The sequence below is a fragment of the Castor canadensis genome, chromosome 16, assembly GCF_047511655.1.
Source record: "Castor canadensis chromosome 16, mCasCan1.hap1v2, whole genome shotgun sequence".
NCBI lineage: Eukaryota > Metazoa > Chordata > Mammalia > Rodentia > Castoridae > Castor > Castor canadensis.
In genome coordinates, this window is record NC_133401.1 from 23,795,710 (window position 1) to 23,811,046 (window position 15,337).

General features: G+C 37.1%; 1 protein-coding gene and 1 pseudogene across 1 annotated transcript; both read right to left on the bottom strand.

Moving 5' to 3' along the window:
* Window positions 1-3,367: 3,367 nt before the first annotated feature.
* Window positions 3,368-4,005, bottom strand: LOC141417904 (vomeronasal type-1 receptor 4-like; annotated as a pseudogene).
* An 8,081-nt stretch (window positions 4,006-12,086) lies between these two features.
* Window positions 12,087-13,046, bottom strand: LOC141417905 (vomeronasal type-1 receptor 4-like). Its single transcript, XM_074057366.1, has one exon. It carries the CDS (start codon window positions 13,044-13,046, stop codon window positions 12,087-12,089), a length of 960 nt encoding a protein of 319 aa, XP_073913467.1.
* Between the last annotated feature and the right edge of the window lie 2,291 nt (window positions 13,047-15,337).

The window sequence follows — 15,337 nt, forward strand, 5'->3', positions numbered from 1 at the left end:
TATGAGAACACCATAATGAAATCTATATATAGTTTTATTCATTCATAAGTAAGAGGAATCACGTCAGTGATGGAAATTTGGGGTTAAGGAAAATAAGCCTGACTCATAAAGATAATGTCTCATCTTCTCTCATATGCAGTATCTAGATTTTTAAAAAATAGACATGAAAATAACAGAAGGAGTATTTTGGGAGAGGATGGGGAGCAGCAGGAGGCGTGAGGGGGGCAAGAGAAGAAAACGTGTTGGGGTTAATATAATCGAAGCAAATTACATGTGCATGAAAATGTCCTAAGGAAGCCCATTATTTTGTATAATTAAGTTTTGTTTCAAAACAACAAATTAGGTCAGCATGTTCGCCTACCAGCAACTGGGGTTATAAAGAAAAGAACAACAGGTAAGTGAAACGTGAGGAAGAAGACAAAAAGACAGAAAGGTGCTGCGCAGAGCTGGGAGGCTCCCTCTCCAGACTGGGTTGGAAAGGCTGCAGTCATCTAGAGTTCACCAAGGCTTGGAGTGGCAAAACACCCATCTACCAGGGTAGTGCCTTCTGGGACTGGAGTCATGCTTTATCAGCAGCAAGCTGTCCCTGTCCTGTAGTTTCCTCACTCTATGGTGTCCATGGCGTCTTCAAAGTCTTGGCCTGCAATGAGATGAAGGCTATCCACGTGACTCATTGGTTAATGGTGCTTTACTCAAGGCAACCAGGGTTCCAGAGAAGGGTCTAAGAGCTGCCAGTACCCAGCATCACAGCAAAAATACATATTCAAAAAGGAGCTTAGAATAAAGACTTATCCTTAATATTAGAAGAGCTGTAATGGTACTTATTTTTTACATTTTTATTAGCACATAGTAGGTGTACAGAGGGGTTTAATTGTGATATTTCCACATATGTATTCAATGTACCCCAATTAAATTCACCCCTTCTATCACTCCTCTTTGTCACTTCTCCCCTTTCTTTAAACAATCTCAATAGTTTCATTGTTCTGTTTTCTTGTATATATATAAAGTACTTTGAAAGGAGAGGTGACTTGGAATGTGAATATGTAAAGGTGTGTAACAGTGCTCTAACAATGCTTAACTCCTTCTCAGGTCTGCCAGGGAGAAGCAGGTCCATACAGTTTGTTTCACCATGATAAGCTTTGATTGTGCAGTGCTGTGGCATTGATGAGACCCAGAAAGCCAAGAGAGTAGAATGAGACACGAAAATCATCTCAGTGGGTAACTGGTGAGTGAGGCAATGATGGATGACACTAAAATGAATCCAATGCAACATTTTCAGAATATGTTGAAATGTATTCTTTGCTTTAAAAGAAAAACAAATCACCACCAATCCATAGAACAAATTGATTGTGAATGGATCAGTGATGTAAATTTTAATGGTATAAATTATTGTGCTAAAGAAAATGAAGGAGAACATATTAGAGGACTTATAATAGGAAAGTATTTCTAACAGAACAAAAATATTACCATAAAGCGGGACCTTTAAAATATCATCAAATGATATTTGTTAAAAATAAGAGCATCTACTGGGTTGAAATTCATACAAGTATTTTAGGAAACTATTAAGCAATATATCCTGAAGCTGAGTAGATGTAAACCTGTGACCCAACAAAGGCACTAATAGATATTTATATCCAGTAGAAATTCACGCAACAATCATCAAAACATGTTGGAGAATCCACATGCCGGTGCTCACCGTGCTACTCCAACTTGAAAACACTCACGTGTTGTATTAATCTGTTTCTATTGTCAGAAAAAATCCTACTGCTGGTATCTTATGAAGAAAATAAATTTATCTCACAGTTTTGCAGGCTTAGATCATAGTACATCTGCTCAGCACTGGTGAGGGTCTGATGGCAGATGGAGTGAATGGTGGGAGCATATACGAAGGAGATCACATGGAAAACTGGGAGCAAGAGGGGCGCTGAAACATCTGAACTTACTTTAACACAACCCACTCCTGTCAGACTAATACACTCCACAAAACAGCATTATTCCCATGCAAGGGTGAGCTATCCCACTTTCTCCAAGGTCCAAATTGCCCAGAGAGTCTACCATCCCATCCTTATCACACTGGGGACCAAGCCTCCAACACATGGAAATTTGGGGGAAAATTCACATCTCTTTAAACCATAGCACATGTGCAACAAGGGAGAAATGCAAAAATTAATTGCTCTATATTCACACAGTTTAATTTTATCACTGACTTGTCAAAATGTGGCCAAAATTTAAAGCACATGGAATTTTAAAATTCAAATATAAGAGTTCATGCTGAATTATTTCATTTACATGTAAAGGTGAGCTTCATACTGTGATATGTCACAACAGTCCTTCTGTAACTTCAATAGTCATGTGAGGGGCATGAGGGTAATCTTTGAGACTGACAGTAATGTTTTTTCAATACAGAACCTGCATGCTCAGGTGTGTCGTTTGGGGAAATTTCATTGAGAATGCATGCCTGATGTGTAGCTTAAAACGGTTTAAAGATACATATGAATAATTTAAAACTCAGTTATAAAATCTATGATGTTGTAAAATATCAGATGTAAAAATATATGCTATTACTCTGCAACATCATATATTGTCAAGGTGAATAATAAATAACTTTAAACTCTGATTAGGTTTTAAAAAGATGAAATGCAGTATTATGAAAATAAATTAACACAGAAGCCAGCAAAGAAAACAGTGTAGAACAGATGTCATGAAGAGGACATAAGTTGATCATTGCTTCCCAGGTGTCCACTATGATATGAAATCGATTTCAGCTGCTCAAGACAACATTTTGTTTGACTACATTCATTTGGATGTTTCTTTCAAGAGATATAGCTAAGACATAAGCATAAAAGTAGAATGAAAAATGAATTCCATTTATTTCAATAAATTGTTCACCCAGAGTAGAAAATGAGATAAAATTGATTTTATGTTAAAGCAGTTTGTCATTGTTGTAATTAGCATTTCTAAATATGAAATTTAATTTTTATTTTTCTTTGATCTTTGTACTTTACAAGTGTTACTGCTGCACGGGTAATACATATAATCCGAGTGACATGCATGCATGCAGACTTATTCACAAAGTGCACACTAATGTATACACCTGCACACATTTACTATACACAGTTTATTTGTATTAACCACCCTTCTCATGTGATATCACCATTTATGGCTGCACTGACAGTTCTGTTGGTATGACTAAATAAACAACTAAGAATTGTGCAAAACTTACCATTTACATGATTATCATAACACTTGGTAGTTTTTCTACTCCTTATCCAGGGATAGCAGAGACTGAATGCACTGGAGCCACATCTCAAGAGCAGGAAGGGGCTGAGAGTTGAGAAACAGTCATTTACATTTATTGTGTTTGCATTCACCAGGAAAAAGCTGGGATGATAAATAAGAGCAACTTGAAGATGCAAGAAAGCATGTAAAAATAAAGACACTCACCAACAGAAGGACAGTTTTGGTAGCTCTGGACTCAGGGGAGGATCTGGGGAGATGCTGGCCCTATGAACATGTTGCATTTTCTGCTTATGTCTGTACAGGATGAAAACCATGGAGCCACTGGCGCACAGCATGAGCCCCACACAAAGGACATCAAGAATTTATCATGACAAACAGAAGAGTATCCAAAACCTTGTACTCATTGCTGCCTTTTCTAGTCATGTACATAAGAAAAATAATATTTACAAGGAAGTAGAGAAACCAGCCCATTTAGGTGGAGGAGCTAATGTAGTTGGGAGATTTCACTTTAAGCTCTGCCCACCTAGAGTCACTGGTGTTGATGGTGATGGCCTGGAAGACACTTAGGAAGCAAGTGCTTCTGATGGACACATCCCTGCCTACTCTGTGAAGATAGAAAAGTAGTTTGCATACAAAACCACCAAAGAAAATCTCTCAAACCAAAGCTGCCATTGTCTGTGGAACTTCTTTACACAGCAGAGTTTAGAAGCTGGCTGCAGTCAAGTGCTTAAGAACCAAGTCTGTGGACCGTAATCTGAACCCCATGAAGGAAAGGAAGAGATAATGATACAGAAGAGAGGAAATGCACAGAATTCCAGCCACAATCTGTGCTGTAAAGATCACTCCTACACCCTCTTACACTGTTGGTGGGAATGTAAACCAGTACAACCACTCTGAAAAAAAATTTGGAGGCTACTTATAAAGCTAAACATTGATCTACCATTTGATCCAGCAATACCACTCTTGGGGATATACCCAAAAGACTGTGACACAGGCTACTCCAGAGGCACCTGCACACCCATGTTTATTGCAGCACTATTCACAATAGCCAAGTTATGGAAACAGACAAGATGCCCCAGCACTGACGAATGGATCAAGAAAATGTGGTATCTATACACAATGGAATTTTATGCAGCCATGAAGAAGAACGAAATGTTATCATTTGCTGGTAAATGGATGGAATTGGAGAACATCATTCTGAGTGAGGTTAGCCTGGCCCAAAAGACCAAAAATCATATGTTCTCCCTCATATGCGGACATTAGATCAAGGGCAAACACAAGGGGATTGAACTTTGATCACAAGATAAAAGCAAGTGCACACAGGGGAGATTTGAGGATAAGTAAAACTCCTAAAAAATTAGCTAGCATTTGTTGCCCTCAATGCAGAGAAACTAAAGCAGATACCTTAAAACAACTGAGGCCAATAGGAGAAGGGGACCAGGAACTAGAGAAAAGGTTAGATCAAAAAGAATTAACCTAGAAGGTAACACACATGCACAGGAAATTAATGTGAGTCAACTCCCTGTATAGCTATCCTTATCTTAACTAGCAAAAACCCTTGTTCCTTCCTATTGTTGCTTATACTCTCTCTACAACAAAATTAGAGATAAAGGCAAAATAGTTTCTTCTGGGTATCGAGGGGGTGGGGGAAAAGGAAGGGGGTGGAGTGGGTGGTAAGGGAGGGGGTGGGGGCAGGGAGGAGAAATGACCCAAGCATTGTATGCACATATGAATAATAAAAAAATAAAAATTAAAAAAAAAAGATCACTCCTACAGCCACATCAATAGCTTCCATCCTGAGTTTCCTGCTGTCTGAGCCAGAGAATCCTGCATGAGAAGATGAGGCAGGGGCTGTTTGTACTGTGTCAACTGAAGCCCATTCTCTATTCACTATTTCTAGTGGGACTCCACTAGAAATAGTAACACTATGTTTTTATCTTTTACTGAGAATATTCCAGAAGTTGGACTAAAAATTCAGGGAGCATTTAAGGTAGAAATTCATGCTATGAAGACAGAACAGTCAACTTCTTCACTCTTCAAAATCTGAGGTAAGCACCGTATGACATTATGACTTGAATAAAGATGCAGAGAACTTAGGCACAGAGGTGTTGGGTATTTGTAAATTTGTGATTGAATAGAGATGTATAGTGGGATCTTAAACCTGGCTGAGTGGTAATGGAGAGGCTACTGTGATCTACCATGCTTTCATTAGGTGCATCCTTCAAACAAAATAGTTTTACATTTACTTTTGTTTTATGCCTTTTGACTTTCTCCAGTAATTAATGGTATTTAATGAATTGTGGTGAAAGGTTTCCATTTGATTGTAATGATTTATTCTATAGCCCAATATCAATTGTGAGGGAATATTGAATTATTTTAACAAATGCAGATGCATCAAGGGAAAATAATGCAACAATAACCTGTCCCGTGACTGGTTATGTGCAGAGATGCAATAATTGTTTGATATCTGGATAGTTCTCAAAGAACTCTTCTGATTTCATGTTAAAATACAACTACACCTATCAGAAGATTTAGTCAATAATCTCCTACCATATTGTAATTTCATGACACAAAATAATAAACATGATAAAAAGTGTGTAGGATAGAATCAAAATTATTACTGCTTTCAGATGATATACTTAAGTGCTAATTAATACCTGAGAGAAGAAAACTATTATTAATGAAGCAAGATTGATAAATGATGTCATCATAGGGTCAAATATACAAAGTAACCTATGCATGGCCTGAAGACTTGTGCATTAAAAAAAATAGAAATAGCAAATTTGTGCCTGTTAGTTAAATGTATGTATTGAATGGAACTTCCAGTTAGAGCAATTTTAGATTCACAGAACAATGGAACAGTGTGTAAATGGATGTCCATATAACTCCTGCACTCTCACAGCCTCCTTTGCTATCAAATTCCCATAGTAGGGTGGTATGTTAGTGACACTGAAGAGAATGTTTTTACATAAGTGAGGAAAATGACTCTCATCAGACAGATGTTGTCATTAAATTTCCCTTGTGGGTTTTAAAAGAGAAATAACCTCATCATAATCACACTACTGATTTTTTAAGGATTGATACAATTACTATCTCCATCAACTCCCCCATATACCCAGAGTTAGAGAAAACTTTCCATTCAAGCATTTCCCATTCAGATAACTCTCTACACAGGCCTAGGTCTCCCTGTAATTTCTTCTTACTCTACAACAATCATGGACAGACTATATTCACACCTCTAGGAATTCTAAAAACTTGAGGTAAGAATTCTGCAAAGATGTTGAGCAACAGATGAATGTTAATACATCTCTAAACACCTCACAAATAAGATTTCATGTCACTTTTGGGTTAAACCACAACAGTCACCATTAATGAGGATGACACTAAGTTAGGACCCATCAGGAATTGGTGTGGGGTCCATGATCCCATTTCTCTTTGCTGCCTGAGTCCATTACTTACGACTTTCTTTGCTTTCTCTGTGCCTTTGACATTCAACTGTGTTCAATTAAAAAATCCGTTTTTCTGATGTTGTCTCTTACCTAGACTTTTGATGGTTTTTCCTCTGCCTCACAGAGTGAAATTGGAAATAATCAAGGTACTTTTTCTTCTGCCATGATGGTGATCTTCATGCAATAATTTATGTAAACAGCTTGGGTGCTGGTGGGAGGCAACCAGCAACTGAGATATAGTCTGTGATTCTGTGATCTCACCTCCCCTCAGACCTGCAATTACTTCACCTGTAATAGCAATGGTGTGCAGGCTTGGGGGTGTTACAAATTTTTTGAGTTTTTCCCCCAGGTGGCAGTAATACATCTTGTAATTAATAGCATCATGTAGGAGAGTGTTGGAGTGTTTGCAGAGATTTTTGCCTATCTATGATCCCTGAGGGCATCAGGGCCTCATACAGAGAGCATGAAATTCTGAAGTATGACACATGTTGAAGTGGCAGTGAGGTACATATGTACTATTGTATTTCTTGGTTCCATAAGAGATTTTCTACAATAAACCAACTTCTTTCCTATTTTTAGTCTCAGTGAGTTGCACTATTGGTTAAGCCATTAGAAGAACAGAATGAGACAACATACATATGAAGGATTATTATTTTAAATGCTTAATATTTGAATTCATATATTACTTGAGACAGTTTTATATTATTTCAAATACAATTTTAGACAATTTAATATAATTTTCTATATATCTTTTTATAATTTTATATAGAAGAGCTAGTGATTTTTGCATATTGATATTGTATTGTACAATTTTGCTACAATTGTTTGTCAGATCTAAGAATTTTCTGGTAGAGTCTTCAGGATCATAAAGTCTGCAAATAGAACTACTTATTTCTTTCCTAGTTGTATTACTTTTATTTCTTTCCCTGGCCTTATTCCTTTGGCTAAGAATTCAAGCCTTGTATTTAACAAGATTGCAGAGAATAAACAACCTTGTCTCATTTCTGATTTTGGAAGAAATCTTTCAATTTTTTCCCATTCAGTAATATTGGCTATAGATTTGCCATATATGGAATTTATTATATTGGGGTGTGATCTTTCTATTCCTAGTTTCTTCAGGGCTTTTGATCACAAAGGGGTACTGAATTTTGTTGAAGGTTTTTTTCCCTGCATCTGTTGAGAGGAATATGTAATTTTTTCTTTGTTTCTCTTTATGTACTATATTATATTTTAAAATTTGAGTGTATTTTGTAAAACATTCCATAGAGTGCTGAGAAAAATAGGTATTCTGTGGCTGTTTGATCCTGTAGGTGTCTGCAAAGTACATTTGATACACAGTGCAGTGTAATGCTGAAGTTTCTTTGTTAATTTTTTATGTACCTACTGATGATCTATTTGTTGATAAGAGTGGGGGTATCAAAGTCACCAATTATTATATCTAGATCCATCTGTCACTTTATGTCCATTAGAGTTTGTTTTATGAAATTGGATGCATCAAAATTCATACATACATATTTTAAATTGTGATATATTGTTTAAAAATTGATTATTAATTTGTAATAATCTTCATTTTTTCTTCTGACTGATTTTGGTTTGAATTCTACTCTTCCAGTGATGAGTACAGCTACTAATGCTTGCTTTTGGCTTACATTTACTTGGTATATAATTTTCTGTCATTCCACTTTCCTTCTGTGTGTCTTTGCCAGTCAGGTGTGCTTCTGGCAGACAACAAATGGTTGGATCTTCCTTTAAATCCAGTTGGCTAGTCAGTGTATTTTTTTTATCAGAGATTTAAAATGACTTAACTTTAGGGTTATTAATGAGAGGTATTTGCTGATTGTTGTAATTTTGTTGGTTTTTTCAGTAGTTAATTTGAGTAGTTTGTTCTTTTATTTCTCCCGTATTGATCTTAATATTTTGCTTATTTACAATTGGTACATGTTTGATTCTTTCCTAATTCTCATTTATTCATCTATTCCTGTCATGAAATTTATGACTGTTCTTTTTTTTAATCTGTTTGTAGGATCCCCTTAAGTATCTTCTACAATGCTGGCTTAGTTATGAACTGCTTTGTTTTCTGCTTATCATGGAAAGTCTTTATTTTTCCATTAATTTTACAAAATTGTTTTGCTTTATACAGTAACCTTGGTTGGCAGATTTTTACTCTTAGGGTTTGAAATACATCATTCATGCTTTTCTGGCTTTTAGGATTCCTGCTAAAAGGCCTGAAGTAATTCTGAAGTGTTTTCCTTTGTAAATAAGTTGTTTTCTCTTGCAGCTTTCAATAGTCTTTCTTTGATTTATTCCTGTGATTTAAATATAATGTGACATAAGCTCTTTTCTGGCCATGTCTACTTGGGGTTCTAAATGCCGTGTGCAGGGAGCCAAGATGGTGGATTAGAAGTAGGCAGCACTTTCCACCTTTGTAGCCACTTTGAATCAAAACAACCAGGAAGTGGCTTCCTTACAAAAATTGCTAAGGAAATGGAGCTGGTGGCACAATAGTCTAGACTTCATCAACTTCCCAGGAGCTTGCTGATAGCAGCATGGGAACTATGACCCATGCACAGCTATGGGGACCTCACATGTACTGTCTGGAAGGTGATATAGGAAGACCTGGTCAGAGAAACTTCTGATCAGGGGCCTATCAACACCAACTGCACCACAGAATCCCCCACAAGACAAACTATAAAGCCCTGAGGTCTGTCGGAACACTGTTTCCAGTCTCAATTCCATCTAAGAAATCGTGGCAGTCACACAGGCCTATGTAACAGTACAAGAAGAGCACTAGCAAGTGCAGACTGGGAAAGGACTGGCACTGGTGCCGAGTACAACAGACTGTGTGTTGGTGAGAATATCAGAGAACAAGGAAGCCACATGTTAAGTGTGATGTAAGAGTCCAGACCCCACAACTACCAGTTTTAGGGCTCTGCTGCATTGCTCTAGCTATAGCCTTTCCTTTCTCTCTAATAAATCCTACTTCATATACCATATTTGGCTCATCAAACAGCTGCTTCATGAGCCAGTTCTCTGGCATGTGAAGGCAAGGACCCTCGACACTGGCCTGCAACACTTCAAACTGGCACATAACAGTCTCCTGCTCCCTTATATGCTTGATTTTTAATGTTTATAAGCATACCCAAATATAATAAAATGTTAACTCTGGAAATCAGATTGTCCCCTTCCCCTATGATTAGCTTGTTTGGTCTTTGGTTTTTGATCATTGTAGGCTATTGTCCCACTCCATGAAGATGAATCTGAGGTGTACGCTGAAAGTCCTCTCAGTTCATTTTTGAGACTGTGTCTTGCCCCGTACCTGCACAGTGATTCTTTAAACTCCGCTGCACATGCATAAGATTCCTTAAATGTCTGTCTAAAAGTGTGAAAAAGAGAGGAAAAGCTTAGGTAATAATATATAAAAAAGACCAAGAAGCACTGGCCCTTTAAATCACAGAGGAGAAGAGAAAGTGGCCTGTAATGGTGAGGGAGAGCTGTAACCATGGTTGGCTGCTTCTATGTCAGCACCTCTAAGAGTAGAAGGAGAATTCAAAATATTTTTCTCTGATATTTGAAGCAGAGAGTTCTTATATCCTACCATTGCTTCCTCAAGATGTGATTAGATTGCTTCTGGAACACATGCACATGCTAAATACAATGTTTTAGGACAAATATTGGTTTATTAGGTTGATGAGGAAAATAGTGAAATTACTACCCATGCATTGAACAAATTGGTTCTGAATGAAGGGCTGATATAAAATATTAAAGGTATGAAATGTATTTTTAGAACAAATTTAGCAAGAATATATCTCAGATGAAAAAATGTGAAAAGAATTTCAGATTCTTAGTTTTTTTGGGAGGAGAGGTGAGTTCTTGTTCTTTTTTTTTTCTCTTTTGGAGTGTTGGGGATTGACCCAGGGATACACATATCCTAAGTGTACCCTCTAACACTGAGTGATGTTCTTATCCCTAGGAAAATAATGCTAAAGTAGAACAAAGTATATTACATATGAAGATGAAGATACCAAATGATATTGTATTATAATTAATAACTATTCCTTGGTGTGAAGTTCATATACAAATTTTGGAAAACAAGTATTTTCTGAAACTGAAGTTAAGTACACCTGTGTAAACATGTAAACCTGTGATTCAACACTTCCATCTCTGCCTGTTTACCCAACAGAAATCCCTACATGTATTACCAAAGAATATAGTAAGACTTATATACCACAATGATCCATGATGGTCCCAAATTGCAAGTCACTCACATGTACATCAAGAGAGGAATGACTAAATTAATTGTTGGATATTGCCATAATAGAATTCTATCAATAACAGCATGAAAACTACCTAACAAAATTATAAGCATGTGGAATTTTAAAAGCCAAATACAAATGAGTTCATGATGTATGGCTCTGAAAGATGAAAGTAATGTGTGCAGTTACATTTCTAACTGTGGTCACCTGCAGATGGTGATGGAAGGGGCATGAGGCGGTATCGTGAGGTTGACCCCATTCTCTTTTTTGACATTGAATCTGCATGCAGGGGTGTGTTTAGTTTGTGAAATCTCATTCACAAGTATACTCATATCTTGTTCATAAAATCACTATTAAAAATTAACATTTGAAATTAGAAATATTCCAAGGGTGGCAAATGGATTTATATACAAGGACCTTACATTGCCAATGAGGAGGATAAAATTTTAAATAAATTTAGAATGACTAGTTATCAAAATTATGCTATTATTGATAAGTTGAAAACTCAAAGGTAGTCAATCTACACCACCAAAGTAAAGGAGTAACTGCAGAATTAAAAGAATAAGTTACACAGGAAAAATTAAGATCAAAAGAATAAGAAACTAGAGCAGGTGTCATGAAGAGCACGTGATTTGTTGGTAAATCCTTCCCAATGTGCCCATTACTATATCTACAGGAAAGACTAATGACTAATCTTAAAAGTCAGATAATATTTAGCTATGAAATTGTATTCGTAGTCAAATATTATTTGACTGACAGAAACAGCTAAGGCATAGAATTGAAGTAGGTAAATAAATATATATTCATTTTATTTTAACCAGGTGATCAACAAGTATGGCAAGATAGAGGTCAAACCAAAACAATTTTATGTTAAAGCACATTGTTGCCATCTTAAGTATAATTTCAAAATCTAAAGTTTATAATTCTTAGGTAAAAATTTGAAAATATTGCTTCCTAGACAAACAACACAATTTGACATATGCAAATACACACATTCCCATATTACAATGCAGTATTCAAATGTGCACATGTGTACATATGTTTGTGTACATGCATGCATAACCAACTGCTTCTATTATGAGATTGCTACATTACTGTGCTAAGAGTGTGTTTCAATAAATAGATAACTAAACTTTGTGCAATATTATTTGATTACATGTTCATCAGATGATTCGGAGGTTTTTCTATTCCTTATCCAGACATAGAAAAATCTGAATTCACTGGCTTCAGGGCTTGTGAGCAGAAAGGGGCTAACAGTTGGGAAGCACCCAGCAATTACTGCAGAGGTAGTCACCAAGAACCAGCTGGGATCGGAAATAACCATCAAGCAAATGTGAAAGATGCAGGAAAGCGTGTAAAAGAAGACAAAGGTGCCCGCTAGCAGGAGGATGGTTTTCGTAGCTCTACATACAGGAAAATATCTAGAGAAGACATTGGCGTGGTCAATTGAATTCAAGTGTTGAATTCTTTGCTTATGTCTATACAGGATGAAAACCATGGTGCTGCTGGACCAGACCATGAACCCCACACAAAAAACATCAGGAAATGACAGAAACACTGCAAGCAGTAGGTCACTGGCTTTGTCAAGATTAGAAGCAGAACAATATCCCAAATCTTTTAGGATTGTAATGTTTTCATTGTTCCATTTTCTAGTCACATTCTTAAAACAAACAACATTTACCAGGAGGTACAGGATCCAACTCAGTTGTAAGGAGAAGTGGGTATACTTGGGAGCTTTTGCTTTAAGCTGTGCACACCCAGAATCACTGGGGCTGATGGTGATGGCTTGGAAGACACTCAGCAAGCAGGTGCTGCTCATGGTTATACTCCTGCTCACTCTGTGAAAATAGAAAAGTACTTTGCATCCAAAATCACCAAGGAAATCTCTCAAACCAAAAGCTGCCATTGTCTGAGGAACTGCTTTACATAAAAGAGTTACAATGTTGGCTACAATCAAGTGCTTAAGAATAAACTCTGTGGGCTTTAAACTGCACCCTATGAAGGAAAACAACACATAATGACAGAGAAGAAAGGAGTTTCCTAGTATTCCAACCACAGCTTGTAACATGAAAATAATTACTGTAGGCACATCACTGGCTTCCATCCTGTAAGATCTCTGATGTCTGAGTGAGTGGATCCTGCATGGGAAGACAAGGCATAGACTGCATGTACTGTGTCATCAAAATCCAACATTCTTGGTTCACCATTAATCCCACTGAAAATATTTAATTAATGTTTGTCTTTTGCTACGAGGATTCCAAGCGTTGAATTATAAGTTCAGAAAGTGTTTGTAATATATAAATCCCTACTTTAAAGGTGGAACACAATATTACTTCTTCATTCTTTAATCTATGAGGCAGGCACTGCTATGATTTAATTCAAAAGATGCAGAGAACTTAGGTATACAGAGATCAAGTACTTGTAAATTCATGCTCTGATAAGGTGTAAAGTCAGATACTGAACCTAGAAAGTTACAATGAGCTTTGATGCTTCTCTAAAGCCTAGTCAGCTGTTTTTCAGATAGTAATGTCTATATTTAGTTTTTCTTTCATAATTCTTATTTTCTTCTAAACTGATGGTATTCTATAATTATTGTAACAATTTCCATTTGCTTATAAAGATTTGTTACACACATTATATATAATAAATATATATATAATATATATATAAATATATAATATAATTATATAATTATATATATATAATTATATAATATATATATAAATATATATATATTTACCTTTACAAATACTGATCAATTAATTTTGGCTTGCTTCTATAATCTAATGCCAATTGATAATGATTCTTTGTAGAGAAACATACTTTATCAACACTGATTGGCCATTAGCAAGAAAAGGAAGATCAAATAATATCCTCATGAGGAAAAGGGAAAGTTCTTAAAGGGTCCCTCACACCCTTGACCGCAGGAGGATTGGATGGATTGTCAGGCCACTACTTACTGCTAAGAGCCTAACTGCTGACCACAAATAAAGTGAGTCCTTTGTACTCTGTCTTATCCCATCAACTCTACAGCAACCTTTAAGGACAATATAATTATAGCTTCGATATTTTTGTCAGCTCTACCACTTAGGTCAAGATTTGTGGTAGAAAAGCTGGAGTTGGAGGGCAGTGATACTGCATGGGTGTGTGGCAGAAAGGGTAAGGACATAAAGAAAAGGAGGAATGGGGACAATATGGTGGTACAGATCCTGGGATGCTGAGGAAAGAAAGAGCAAGAGAAGAGAGAAGGTGCACACAAAGTCAAAAGGTTATTAAATATGCAAAAGAATTAAAGTGCATTTCTGGGTATGGGTCAAAGTAGTGAGGGCCTATTAAGTATTCAGGGCCTATTTGGAGAAGTAGGAGTGCATGGCTTCATGGGAAAGAAGGGGATTATTGGATGGAGAGTCAGTGGGAAAAGTATCAGTTCTTAGAAGATTTAGGACAGGCCTGGTGCCACAAACCTGTAATCTCAGTACTCAGGAGGCTGACACAGGAGGATCATGAGTTTGAGGCCGACCTGGGCTACACTGTGAGACCCTGTCTGTAAAATAATTTATTTTTAATTCATAGAAGAGGCTGGGTTTGGTGGCTATAATCCCAGATACTCAGAAAGAGGATCATGTTACTGAGATTTCATCTTAATTAATCAGCTAAGTGTGATGGTACACATCTAAGATCCCAGCTATGTGGGAGGTCATAGGTAGGAGGATTGTGGACTAAGGCTGCCCCAAGATGAAAACATGAGACCCTACCTGAAAAGTGACTAAGGTAAAAATAGTTGGGAGAGTGGCTTGAGTGCTAGAGTGCCTGCTTAGCAAGACTGAGGCCCTATGTACAAACCCTAGTATTACCACCCAAAATTTCACAGAAGATAGTATGTTTATTAGGTCACCATAAACATAGTTGTGGAAGATGTAAATATGCATGGTACCATGTGCAAAGGAGGTGGGGTTTGGGCAGAGATAATGCCCTGGCAGAGGGACGAAATAGACCACCTCATTATTCCCCATCTTGAGTACTGAGGTTAGGCTCAAGGCTGAGTATTGAGTGTTGAAAGAAGTTGGGAGCTGCTTGGAGAAACTTGTCAGTGAACCAATCCAAACTGGGTCACAGGGTCTATAAATGCATCACCTACCTCATTTCTCTGCCAGCTCACCTACTTGACCACTGCTCAATAGTGCAAGCTTTTCTTGCAGACCATTGGCTCAGCCCTGCAGGACAGGGAGAAGGCACAGAGCTGCAGAATTTCAGAATAGCACCCTGGGGAAAACTAGGGAGAGACTATCTGCACTGAGCCAGGCCAGGCTTTGGGAGAGTGGGAGAAATCATACCACGTCCCACCATCACCCCAGTTTTACTGAAGTACAACTTGACAACTCGATATATGCAACA